Source organism: Camelus ferus, chromosome 34 (assembly GCF_009834535.1).
Source record: "Camelus ferus isolate YT-003-E chromosome 34, BCGSAC_Cfer_1.0, whole genome shotgun sequence".
NCBI classification, from domain to species: domain Eukaryota; kingdom Metazoa; phylum Chordata; class Mammalia; order Artiodactyla; family Camelidae; genus Camelus; species Camelus ferus.
In genome coordinates this window covers 14,722,390-14,735,149 of record NC_045729.1, presented here as the reverse complement: position 1 = coordinate 14,735,149, position 12,760 = coordinate 14,722,390, and the positions used below count along the sequence as shown (strand labels likewise).

Sequence of the window (12,760 nt, the reverse complement as noted above, 5' to 3'; positions counted from 1 at the left end):
CAGGATTAATACGTCACTGCGTGCGCGCCCTTTCCGCCTCTCGGGCGACGTCTCGCGTGAGCGGCCCGGAGGCGCCGGAGGAGGGCGGCAACGACGTGAACTTTGCTTTGTTGGGGTAGGAAGCGTGTTATTTCCAAAATTATAGTAGGAAGGCACAGAAGTGTGAAAATATGAAAGCATTTGTTATGCGCCTAGAACTAAAGTTTGCACGTCGCTCTGACTTTTCGGGTCTCTAATGCGCGCGGCATCCTGTGAGGGGGGTGTGGCTCCACTGCGCTTTGATTAGGGGAATAAATAAAGATAAAGCCAGAACCTGAGGGGCAGATCTGGAATGCAGCCCTCCCCCCTGCTAAATTCTTAACTCGGGCCCTTCCCCATCGGACAATGGTTGCATCTGGAAGCCGATAGTAATAGAGACAAAGTAGGAAGAATTCCATCAAGCTGGAGGTCCGAAATTTTTAAAAGACACGTTGAAACTGAACATCTCTGACAGTCGTGGTAAAAAGGGTTCCTTTGATAGTAAAACTTGCTTCATTCAGTAAGGGTTACTTTTTTTTGTATATATATTTTTATTGAACTATAGTCAGTTTACAATGTGTCGATTTCTGGTGTGCAGCACTGTGCTTCAGTCATACATGAACATAGGTATACTCAGGGTTACTCTTCAGTGGCCTCTGGGGTTTTGGCAATTTGACTTAAGATCAAATGGTTTAGCCCACGTTTCTTAACCAGACAGAATTAAATTGGGGAAGTGAAGAAATGCTCCTCTGGGATGAGTTTTGAAGGATGGGGAAAGACAAGGGAAACTTTACTCAAAGCCTGTTTTTTCAAATGGTTTTGATCACTTTTCTTTTACCAACACACAGGATAATCCCGGCTGTTAGATGACTTTTCACCTTCAGTGGGATTTAGTAGAAAGAGGGGCAGTCAGAAGACCAGGGATTCATTTCCATTACTTACTCTGCCTAACCTTGGTTAAGGAGCTATCTCTAAGCCTGCTTATTCACCAACCAAATGTACTGCAGTCAGCTTGCCAAGCACACAGAGTTGTTGAGGATCAAATGAGATACTGCATATAAAATAAGGTTTAAAATTTATAAAACATTATATAATGAGTTATAACAGGTATTTCCTATGTGCCAGAAATGGTTGGGCACTGGTAATAAAAAAAAAAGTCCTTTGCACTTGTAGTCTAGAAGACAAACATGTAGACACTTATTAGCCCAAGGAAGCAAATGCTATAAGAAAGATTTTTTTTTTTAATTCTGATAATACAGCAGAGAAAACAGGTCCCTTTACTGGGGGAGGGGGAAGTTGAAGAAAGTGACCCGGGGTTGGGGGGGGGGGGGCTTGGGACAAGGTGTGCTATTTGAATTGGACCTTGTTGAATAAGTTCAGTTTGTGTTCAGAAAGGTGGAAAAGCAAACAGCCTGAGCGAAGGCACAGTGGTATAAAAATGCCTAACTTGGGAAAGCCAAGAAGTTCAGTATAGTTAGGACATAAGGTTCATGGAAGTGGAAAAACCAGAAAGGCAAACTGGGCAGGTTGTGTGGAGTCTGGACTAGCAATTGTATACCTGTCAATGTAGAAATCTGAATTAACCATTGTATAAATATGAATATAGAAAAATTATTCAGTCCCCACTGTAGGCTGCCATTATGGAAGATACACAAGAAACATAAAGCACCGTCCCTTGCCACTAGAGCGACTAACCTTTCCAGTTTGTCTGGGACTGAGGAGTTTCCCAGGATGTGGGACTTTCTGTTTTAAAACCTGGAAAGTCCCAGGCAAACTGGGATGAGTCAGTCACTGAACTTACCACAAAAATAACCCACAGAGCAAGGAGGGTGTAGCTCAGTGGTAGAGTGCATGCTTAGTAGGCAGGAGGTCCTGGGTTCAATCCCCAGTACCTCCATTAAAATAAATAAATAAGTAAACCTAATTACCCCCCCCACCCACACACAAAAGTAACAATAACCCACAGAAACTTGACCACAATATTCCATGGTATCTCTGAAAATATAGATAGTGATCCATATAGTTTGTTTTTTGATGGGAGCTTCATTCGGTCTTTGGATTTCCTAATGCAGTTCCTTCAGATTGTTGGCACGTGTCCCAGTGTTCATCTTCATCCTTCCCTAACTCGAGCTGCAGATACCAGGACTGGGACTGTGTAAGCAAAGCCTATGGATGCATAGTGTTAAGATCTCTATCTGTAGCCAGTTACTGTTTTTATCCCCTAAAAAGACTGAGCTCAAGACTAATCCTCTTTAATTCTGTTTTTAAGATGAAATGTGAAAATATACTTACTTTACTTACTTAATCCTTCCTACATTTAGCAAAAAAAAAAAAAAAAAAGCCAGAATGTCTATCTCTTGCTTCACGGTAAGGGTTGGAACAGGATAAAGCATTTGCGTATTGCGGTCTTCTCAGATGTTATACACCAGAGCTGTGGAAATGTTCCAAATGGCTGGTGAGCACTTGACATGTGGTTAGTGAGCCTGGAACTGAATTTTTTCTTTTTAATGTTATTTAATTTGTGTTAATTAAATTAACATTTAAATAGCCACATGTGTCTAGTGGCTACCGTTGTTGGACAATGACATTATGTAAGAACGATTTCATATACTTTTATGTGGGCTGGAAATAGTGAAAATATTTTTGGAACATTGAGAAATCTCAGTCTCAGTGGCTCTCGGCTTCAAACCAGGGCGTATTTCCACAGTTGATTTATGAAAATAAATGGGCTGTTTAACTGAAGCCACATAAAAGAACCATTTCTGCCTTTGCTAATGCAATGTATCTGTGGTTAGCTTTAAAAAAAAACCCTTGTGAAATAATTAAGAAATAAACATTTTATTTTCCAACTCCAGCTGAAAGCAAAGCTTAATGATTTAATCAAATACACAATATTCATTGATAAAATAATGATTTTTCCCACTAGTGTTTTCAAGTTTGTTGCTTTCGGCTTCATGGTGACGAACCAAGTCAGAGGACTATGGTCAGAGATGATTATTTCTTACAAATGTTAATTTACCCTTTTAAAATGTTTTGATTTTTCCTGCATCTAATCTCTTCCTTTGATCTCTTGTCTGCTCTGTCCTCACCCCTCTTTTGCCCCACTATTTAAAATTATCAAACCATTCCTACTTACAATTTTTGGAAACATGTTCTGACTTTCCTGTGATAAACACTAGAGAGGATATTTGTGGGTTTCATTTGCTTTCTTTATTTTATCAGTAGCTTTTGAGTAGTTTTGATTTTGTATTTACAGAACAAAAGCTGTGAGGGCTATTTCATTCCATTAAATTGATCAGAGTCACAAATCAAGAATATTATATGGTCTAAAACAATATTCTAAGGTAATTTAAATGTTTTGAAATGTCAGAATGACTATGGTGCATTTCAGTCTTTATTCTATCCACCCACCTTTCTCTCCTCTCTTTTGTAATAGACCTCTCTACTTTAATCATGTGTCTTTTTAACCATCCAGTGGATAAGAGAACCACCATTCATGCAGAAACACCAAACCTTTCACACCATTGTTTCTCAGATATGTTTATACGTGGTGAGCACTTGAAACTATTGCTAGATTATTATGACGTGATGATATATTCAATTCCATTATTTAGACTAATATTTTTTCAGCCTATGACAATATTCTATGCTTCTAACACATAGCATAACCACTAACTCTTATTTCCCAAACAAGTAAAACCAGTCTGCTAAATCAGGCATAATAGGCTGTTCTCCCGGTCTTCCATTGTATATGTATTCATTTGTTTTAATGAGTCACGGTAAAACAAAACTGTTGTTACAGCAAGGTTAAGATTTAGAGGATTCAGTTCATTAACTTACTTTTTCTTTTAAAATAGTGGGAAAAAGCATCATTATTCAATTTTAATAACAAAATACTTAAATCTAGTGTCGTGCATGAACATGATTTGAAAATAGTTCAGACTATTCTAAGTTCAATTACATTGTCAAGTTTCAGTTAGACATGGTATCCAGGTGAGGATTTGCTCAGTTCCTAACTATGTTGGAAATTTTTTTTAAAGAATAAAGCATAAATTGAAGAAGAAAAAAAAAGACTGAAGGAGGAGGGAATCCAAAAAATCAAAAATCCTAACCCAGATTCAAAATGATTAAATGGTAAAGTTTCATTCCTATCATTAGGAAATACCTGGTTTGGCCAGTAAGTCAAAGATGGCAGAAATATAAACCCCCTTTTAGAAAAAGCCTGGCCAAGTGAAGAAAAGACCCAGTTTTCTTGGAAGAAACAATTACTGTGTCCCGTTTTCCAGACCTATATCCAGAAAATACAAATATGATTCAAAATAGCAATTGTCTGCCTCTTTGCCTCCTCCCAAAACAAACATTAACATACAGCGTGAAAGGGCGATGCTGCATCTCGTTAGGAGCAGCTCTCCTACCTCCCTCTGCCCCCATCCTCCTTGCAGCTCCTCCAAGTGCTTTTTTTCTTGCCTCTGAGTTTTCATATACACAGTCCTTCTGGAAAGCTCTTCTTACGGGCAGGCTTATTTACCCATCCCTAAGGGCTCAGTTTAAATACCACTTCTTCAGGGAGGTCCCCACCTGATGCTCCCTTCTACTGTCCTATACTTTCTCTTCAGAGGACTCACCACAATCTGTAGTTAACACGTACCCATCCAAATACGTATATAACGTCTCTCGTAATCCAAAGCTCTCTGTTTCTTTTATCTGAAGAAACTGTAAATCCAAAGCTCTGTAGTCCAGACTGTAATCCAGAGCTGTTTTCTTATCCAACACCTAGCACAGTGTCTGGCACAGTTGGCCTTAACACTCAATTCTTTGAAAACAGTTGAATGAATAAATAAATATTTTGAAAATTTGACTTAAGTGAACAGCTGAAAAGCAACCGCGAGATTCCATAGGACTTTATCGTTTTGTGCCGAGCCACTCGACCCCCCTTCTCTCTGCTGCTACTCACCACCCGTTCAGATCCTGACTAGTCGCTGTGGTATTGCTACAGGTGCAAGAATCATTATTCAGTTGGCTGACTCATCATGACTCCATCAGGATTCTAACTTCTGCAAACTTTTCAGCTGCCAGTCATCTTTCCCACAGCAGCCTTAGGCGTCACTTCTAGAGTATCTAAAGCATTCTTTAAAATCACAGGTCACATGTTCAACTGAATTGTCATCATCATCATACTTTCAGTGTTTTGGTGTAGTAGGAGGTGACTCATCATCCAGACCTCACACGAAAATAATGCCGTCATCGTTTTAGTCACGTGGCATTTGTACCACACTCATCTTTAAGCGTGTCCCGCTTTGTAGTGTGACTGACAGACCCGGGTTCTCTTCTTGGCCACAGTCGATGTTAAACGAAAAAGATACGAAAAATTCTAGGATAGGAAGAGGGGCAGTAAGGAGATTAACATTTATTGAGCACACAATATATACCAGATACTGTACAAATGCATACTCTCATTCAGTCCTCACAACAACCTTGTGAGGGGGGTGTTACCCCTGCAGAACACGTGAGGAATCCCTTTTCTGACAGTGTAGATTGCCTCTTGAATTTTTCTATTGACATTAATTTCCATTTGTTTACTTTTGTCTTCCATATTGTAGAGATTTTGGCAACTGTATAACCAGAAAAGCTTATTTTCACTTAATAAATACTAATTTAATGAAACAAGGTTCACAGTACATCATCGGAAGGAAGCTACCGTCCTTCCATCTCAGATTACATCCTTTCCTAGCCCTTGTTAAAGACAGTCTGATCTCCTAAGCACTCTTGCTTGGTTTCCATATTTCCCATATTAAATACATACACAGTATATTCATCACCGACCTGTCTCTTTGGGCTCAGTCTCCCTTGTCTCATGGACCAGGAAGCCAGCCTGATGAACATTAAGAACATGCTGAATGTTCTTAATCATGAAATGATTCCTCCAGCTTCTGGTTAAAAGAAGTACCAACAGTGTTTACCTGTATCAGAATTAGATCAAAGGGGATCATATTTCTCCTGTCTGTACCCCAGGGGAGACTCGGAGCTTCCTTCATGGGTCTCCTCCAGCCCTGCATGAAGGGAATGAGACTGAAGACTTGTCGTTCCTCCATCTTCTCTCTAACGGATGCCCTTGGTCCACATCTATACTCCTGAGCAAACAGAACCTACATTTTTCTTCTCATCAACTTCTTTATCGGCTTTCTGTTCCCTCATTTGATTCCAATGTTCTGGACCTTATAATTGCCTAGATAGAAGCACGTTTCAGGAGGAAACCAGCCTGTGGCGGGAGGATTATCTGTGCCATGCTAAGACAAACACTGCAGATTTCTAAAACCTCCCTTGCAATGACACAGTCCACCCCATCTACCCTGTGTCTTCAGACCTGAACAGCAGAAATTTAACAGAGAAATGAAATTATATTTCTCAGTCTCAAGGATTCTACGGCGTGTGCAGCCTTATCTACCATCATTTCAGGTTTCTAGGGAAATATGTGGGAGAAAATCCAGGATCCATGTCCATTTCTCCCTTTATGTCCCACTAGAAAGTCTATTCTCTGTTCTTGGAGGAATTGGTTCCAAGAGTTTCTGATCGCCCAGAAATGTGTGTTGCCGCAGGATCATCAGAGGATGCTGTAGGTGTAGGAGAGACTCTCCACGCTGATGCCAGCCACGGCTGCATACAGTTCCGGCACCACCAGCTCTGGTACTTGCAGCACAGCCTTATCATTTGCTGTTCGAGCGGCAGTTTCCAGGCGTGAGCGTAGCTCTTCAAGTGACGGGCGGCTGTCCTCGCTCCAACGCCAGCAGGACTTCATGATACCATACCTGAAAGGGAAACGAGTGAAACAGACTTCCTTGACGAGGCGAGTCTGAAAGTCATGTCTCCTCTCCTAACAGACCTTAACAAAAAACACCCTACAGTTCTTTGATCTGTGTCACAGCACGCGTTGCGTGCTATATGTACATCGTGCATAAATTTGTTTGCCCCATGCATATAAGCATGTACATCTTATTCTTGTTCGTGCATAGCACATTATGTCAAATCATTTCTAGTCAGTACGCATATCATAACCCTTAGATCACGAGCTTAATCACCAGGCCGCGTGAAATCATCAACCCGCTCAGCAGGGATCCCTCTTCTCGCTCCGGGCCCAGATATGCCTGCCATATTCTCAGAGGATAATATTCTTTCTCATCCTCCTAAGTGTGTTAATGTCATCTTCTCAACAGGGCAACAGGAATGACTAAAGATTTCTTAAGCTACAATCAGAATGACAGGGCAGGCTTTTTTTTCCCATTGCCAAAAACTCTTTCAGAAATTAAGTGTTTTCATCTTTAGATATTAGTAACTTGCAGTATTCCAGACCATTGCTGTAACACATCTACCAGTAACAGCTCCGCTGCAGCAGGAAAAATAAGAAGTTATGGAATAATACGATTCACACTAATTTCAGATAATGTAATTAGATGCCCCTTCCATTAATTCAGGTCCTGTCCCTCCTGTGTTATTTAGCTTCTCCAGGAAACTGCTTTAATCTAGATAAAAGTATTTATCACCTGTAGTCTGTCTTTTCTTCAGTCCAGTTTATAGAGAATTTATAACATGGTCTGTTTTCAAAGACGTTTCGTCAAGTCAAGACAGCTCTAGTAGAACTGAGGTTGGCAGGCTCTGAGACTGACATTTAAACATAAAACACTGCTGTACTTGGATTTGGTTTGGTCTGGTTTTAAAGCTTCCAGAGGAACTAAGTTTTATCAGTTTTAGAAAACTTAAATTTCTAATATAGTAGCCAGTGGTTGCCTCAATATTGTGTCTGTGTTTATATGTGTGTATACACGTACATATATGTGATGTGCATATATGTGAGCGGATGTGTTTTACTGCATAGATTTGGATTAAGGCTGTACATTAGCACATAGTGACCGCTGGAGCTCACCTGAGCCATGTCGGAAAGGGTGTGATTGATGAGGAGCAAAAAGAATTTGAAATGAGAGAAGAGTCGGCCTTTAAAAGACACTCACATGCTGTGTGTGCAGCTACTAGGTCTCTTCATCATCTTCCCTCTTTGGAGATACGGCAGGATGCTGGTAGGAGGGACTTCGGGGTATGGAGGCGCCCCTGTAGGGATGGAAGGAATGAGAGTAGCAAGAAAACCTCAGCATCCTCTCGAACATGACCTGTAACTAACACTGCCCTCCACCCCTGGGGGCTAATTGCCTGCAAAATGCAGAGCCTTAGGAAAAATAATAGCTATAATTTAGTTGCTCCCTGGTGACCAAGTAAGGAAGGCTATAGCTTTAGAGAATTTAGGGGGGAAAGAAAGGTGTTTGGAAGGGAACTGATAATTTAGGAGAATGCTGAGTCTTTAGGAAAGTAACAAAATAAAGCAAAGTAAGAAAGAAGATCCACTGTCTGCTTCCCAAACGTGAGAAGGTGCTGTAGTTTCTCAATCAAATGGATGAATAAGTCTAAAGGCCGTATTTTTATATTTTTGCAAGATTACTCTTAGACTCATCCTTGGATTTTAAAACATCTCTTGGAATTGGTAAAGTCTTGGGGAAAAGAAAGAGAAGGAAAGCAAAAGAGAGTCAAAAAGAAGGGTGAGGGGAGAGGGACAGAGAGTCACAACTTCACAAGACTCCCTTACAAATCAGGCTTGGGTTCCACATCAGCCCAGCTGGACTCCCAGGGACTGTACTGAAAGCCCCTCTCATAGCACCTGTCATCCACCACCCAAGTGAACGCCCTTGCCTGTCTCTAAACAGGTGCACACGGCTTTGGGGATCCTCCTTACCTAGAGTCACCATCTCATAGAGCAGGAGCCCAAAGGACCAGCTGTAAAAGCAACAAAGCCATTCACTTAATTGCTCTTTCTGCCTTTCGTAAGGAGAGCTCACTTAAATATCAGAGACCTTCAGTAAGAACTGCATCGTAAGGCAGTGAAGGGGGAATCGAGGGATGATACAATAAGCAGAGTCGTAGAGCCGTTACAAAGTGTTTCTGTCCAGTGCCCTCGGAGCCTAATCTCTTTGAGAACTGGATGTATGTCTCCGTTCTTCCATATTCCACAGTAACATGTTTACTGTTATTTGCCAGATTGCATGAATGTTCATGCAAACATGCAAACAGATTCACCCAAACATACAGAAATTCCCCTCTGTCTTTTTCATCCTTTCCATTCCTTCCTGCTGAAATTCCAGCCTTTATTCTTAGCACAAGGCTAAGCAAGTTTTATCGTTGATCTAGGAAACCTAGGAAAAACATTAACAGAGCAAGATTTATACATAATTGGCATAGGTATTTGCCTGAGCCATATGATTTGAGAGATGTACATTTCAGTATTCTGTAATATCCCCAATAAATAAGCAGTATTTCCCAGTTAAGCTTGTTACTCCCAGACCTCTACTGAAAAGCTGTCAGTGACGCAGCAGTGGAATAAAGAAGCAGTCTCCTAATTGACTCACCACGTTAACTGATGTTCCAAGTTTCCTCTGCGGCATAGAACATTCAAGTTATGTAACAGATTAAGTGAGATATTCTGCATTACGTCTATGTGCTTCTCCAAGCAGCTGAGTGTCGTGGTTACCAAAAGTCAATTGTGATTCTTTACAATCCTGTTTATGCCAATCATACGTGTAACTGTAATCATGTAATCAATTAAATACCACGTAAGCTGATTAAATATAAATGCTGAAAAGTATTAGCTCCCTGGAAACTAGCTTGAATGCTTTGAAAAAATTCTATAAAACTAAGCTGCAAAAAGAAAATGCTGTCAAATGGTGTGACTGAGACGACTGTAAAAAACTGGGGAAAAAATTAACAATAAAGGTCTACAGTCAAATTACATCCCAGTTGTTTTCAAGTTTCTCACCCAGAATCATCCCAAACTGAAATTCAAAAATAATTCATTATGCATGCTGTTTGTACAAGAAGCACAAAATGTAACTTCATTTAGCATAGCAGGTCTATCCCCCTGGCCCTCCTCCAAATGATGGATAAATATCCATTCATCTGTTTTAAATTAAAATAAATATATATATTTATATTTATTTTATATATATATAAATATATATATATATAAATATAGTCTTTTAGTTTAACAATTTCTAGTTTAAATTTTGATGAAGCAGACCTACCTCTTTCAGATAAAACAAACTCTGAGGTTAAGTTCTCAGGTATTGACTTGAATAATCTTTTCATTTTTCTTTTTTCCCTCCTACTTAGAGCTTCTGGTCTAATACAGAGGGAATACTTCAAAGGGCACTGACAAGGACCGCAGCCAGATGCCCTGGCATGTAATGCACATTTTCGCTTGCGCACTTGTCTGACTTCTGAGCAGAGATGGCATGTGTAGACAGAACTGACAACAGACCCAGGCGTGTTCAGGGATTGGAGGACACCCAGGTCAAGAGAGGAAGAAACCCAGAGGGCAGGAACAAACCGTACACGTCTCCCTTGATGCCGGCTGCTCTCAGCAGAAGCCGCTCCGGGGCAAGCCACTTGAGAGGTACCGAGCCAGTAGAGGAGATGGCCCCTCGGGAGTGGATTTCATAAGCCAGGCCCAGGCCACAGAGCTTAGCGGTGAGATCGCACTGGATCAGGACGTTCCTGGCTGCCACATCCCCATGGAACAGATGCTTCTCCTGGAGAAATTCCTGTCCACGTAAGATCAAAGATGGGTCAGCTGTCTGAGGTCACGGCTTGGGTCACAGATAAAGAGAAGCAGTCCCAGGGATCCTCGAAAAGAGGACATTTTCCACTCTGCACAAGTCTCATTAATGACGACATATCACTTCCAATTATTTATCATGAATCAGACATTTTTGCATTGTGTTTAGGATCACCAAACTGAACAGATAATCCAAGTCATATTAGTACTGAGTTTGCAAAGTGTAATCCCCAACTCCGCATCAAGCCCTGACCTTGGCCTGATTCCACGTTCCTCTCAGCTAAGACCCAGCTACATGATGGGAAGGGGAGCAGGTTGCCAGTGTCTAGCAGCAGCCCCCAAACAAGGCCATATACAGAGCACAGAGCAAAACTGAGTGGCATAATAATAAATTTACATAGAGTTTTAACATAGTTTCATTTTGTCCCTAAAATAACTTGATGAGGCAAGTTAGGGAAGTAACTTTTAGATAAATCTAAATGATTATGCAAAGCTACACAGTTACCAAGAGGTGGTGACCACAGTCAGCTGTTCTAATTCACAGGCAGAACTACAAACTCTGCTAACACTTTTCAGGCCAGGCTGCACATCAGAATTGCCCAAGAGCTTAATAAATTCATAAGATGTAAGATGTTCACCCAGGGTGTACTTAACCAAAATCTAGGAGGAGGGACCTAGGAATCTATATTTTTAAGAAGTATCAAAGTGGTCCCTGCACAGCCAGTAAGGCACCTGAGAATCACTGTACGTGGATGACACCGACGTGCTGAAATCATTTCCCCAATAACCGAGCTATTCCAGGCACACAGAGAAGCTGAAAACCCACCCGTGATGGAAGAGCTAGAGCCTCGGGTCTGAGACGACGAAACAAGCGCGGTGTGAAAAAACAAAAGGCTGAAGTTGGAGATTTCCCATCGGTGACAGTGAAGCAAACAGTGGCTAGCAGGGTTTGGGGTTGGGTTGGGTTTGGTTTTGGTTTGTTTTGTTTGTTTTGGTCTCTGGTGAGCTCTTAGAACAAAGAAATTATATGGTAATGAGAAGAATTAAGGAATGTACTGATCCTGAATTGTTAAAAGTAAGGGAAATAGCATGTTATAACTGGTAGCCTAGGGCTCTGAGGAACACGCTTGTGTGATCCCTCGGAACATCCCCGCAATGACGGTTCAGGATACAAGGCAGACTCTATCCTGACACCCTGACTTTATCAAGAAAACATACCAGTTAGGCCCTCCAAACACCACCGTGAACATTTATCTGTGTGCTGTGCCCTCTCCTCTGCCCCATGAGAACTTCAGCCGGAGCCTTCTCTCACCTCACTGCCTCTTCTTCCCTAGGCCTTCCCTGGGTCCGTGCAGAGCTCTGGTATACTTCGCACCTCGAAGTGGCAAGGAGTATCAAAGCCTTAAAGCAGTGGCTTCACAGAGCCCTGATTTTCTGTAACAAATGCTGATTCTAAACACAATTATCTAAATAATCTCATAGAGATAGTCATCTAAATTTGTAATTCAGTAAAGGTAATTTTTTCTCTTAAACCTTGAGTTCTTTCTCTTCCCTGTTTATTTACGTTAGTTTAAAATCAAGAAACGGTCACGTTGTCGCCCCTTCTCTTCCTCGTCTTCCACTTGTTCCCTGTTCTTTTTCAGGTATGTGCATTTCCTATCACATATGGTATCAAAGCAAGTCTCCAACCGCACATGTTCTGAACTCGTATTTCTTGTTTTTCAGGTATAAATTATAAACTTCCTTCTTCTGTAGCCTTTCACCCATTCAGTTTCTCCCCATGTCTTCTCTCACTTTGCTTCCCTTTTCCCTCGTATATCTGTTAATATTAGTATAAATCGGGAAGTGGACTTATAGCTCTTGGCCCTGGCTTTTGACCTGTAAGACTGAGAAACCTTTTAAAACCCTTCCTGTTCCTTCTAAAAACCCCAAATTGACTGCTCTCTGCCTAGAATTACCAATCCTGAATTCTGTTATCTAAACAATTTCGTAAAGAAAGAACTGAAAACAATTTATCAGGGCTTGAGTTTCTGCCCACCAACTTTCATCTGACTTTATAACATATACCCCATTGAGGAATAGAAATATGAG

General features: G+C 41.0%; 1 protein-coding gene and 1 long non-coding RNA gene across 7 annotated transcripts in view; one reads left to right on the top strand and one right to left on the bottom strand.

The window, feature by feature from the left end:
* Positions 1–26: 26 nt before the first annotated feature.
* On the top strand, positions 27–12,201 carry LOC116661269. The gene is made up of 2 exons (XR_004317085.1): positions 27–115; positions 10,225–12,201. It is a non-coding gene; the product is annotated as an uncharacterized LOC116661269 (long non-coding RNA).
* The window catches only part of STYK1 (serine/threonine/tyrosine kinase 1), a 37,363-nt gene continuing 26,645 nt past the window's right edge, over positions 2,043–12,760 (bottom strand). For all 6 annotated transcript variants that reach the window (XM_014565539.2, XM_014565537.2, XM_032472921.1 and 3 more), the window contains exons 7-10: positions 10,447–10,655; positions 8,795–8,835; positions 8,022–8,118; positions 2,043–6,824 (exon numbers count right to left, since the gene is read on the bottom strand). In XM_014565539.2, the coding sequence (XP_014421025.2) occupies positions 6,620–6,824; positions 8,022–8,118; positions 8,795–8,835; positions 10,447–10,655 (552 nt within the window). In that variant the 3' untranslated portion in view covers positions 2,043–6,619. The remainder of the gene's footprint in view (positions 6,825–8,021; positions 8,119–8,794; positions 8,836–10,446; positions 10,656–12,760) is intronic.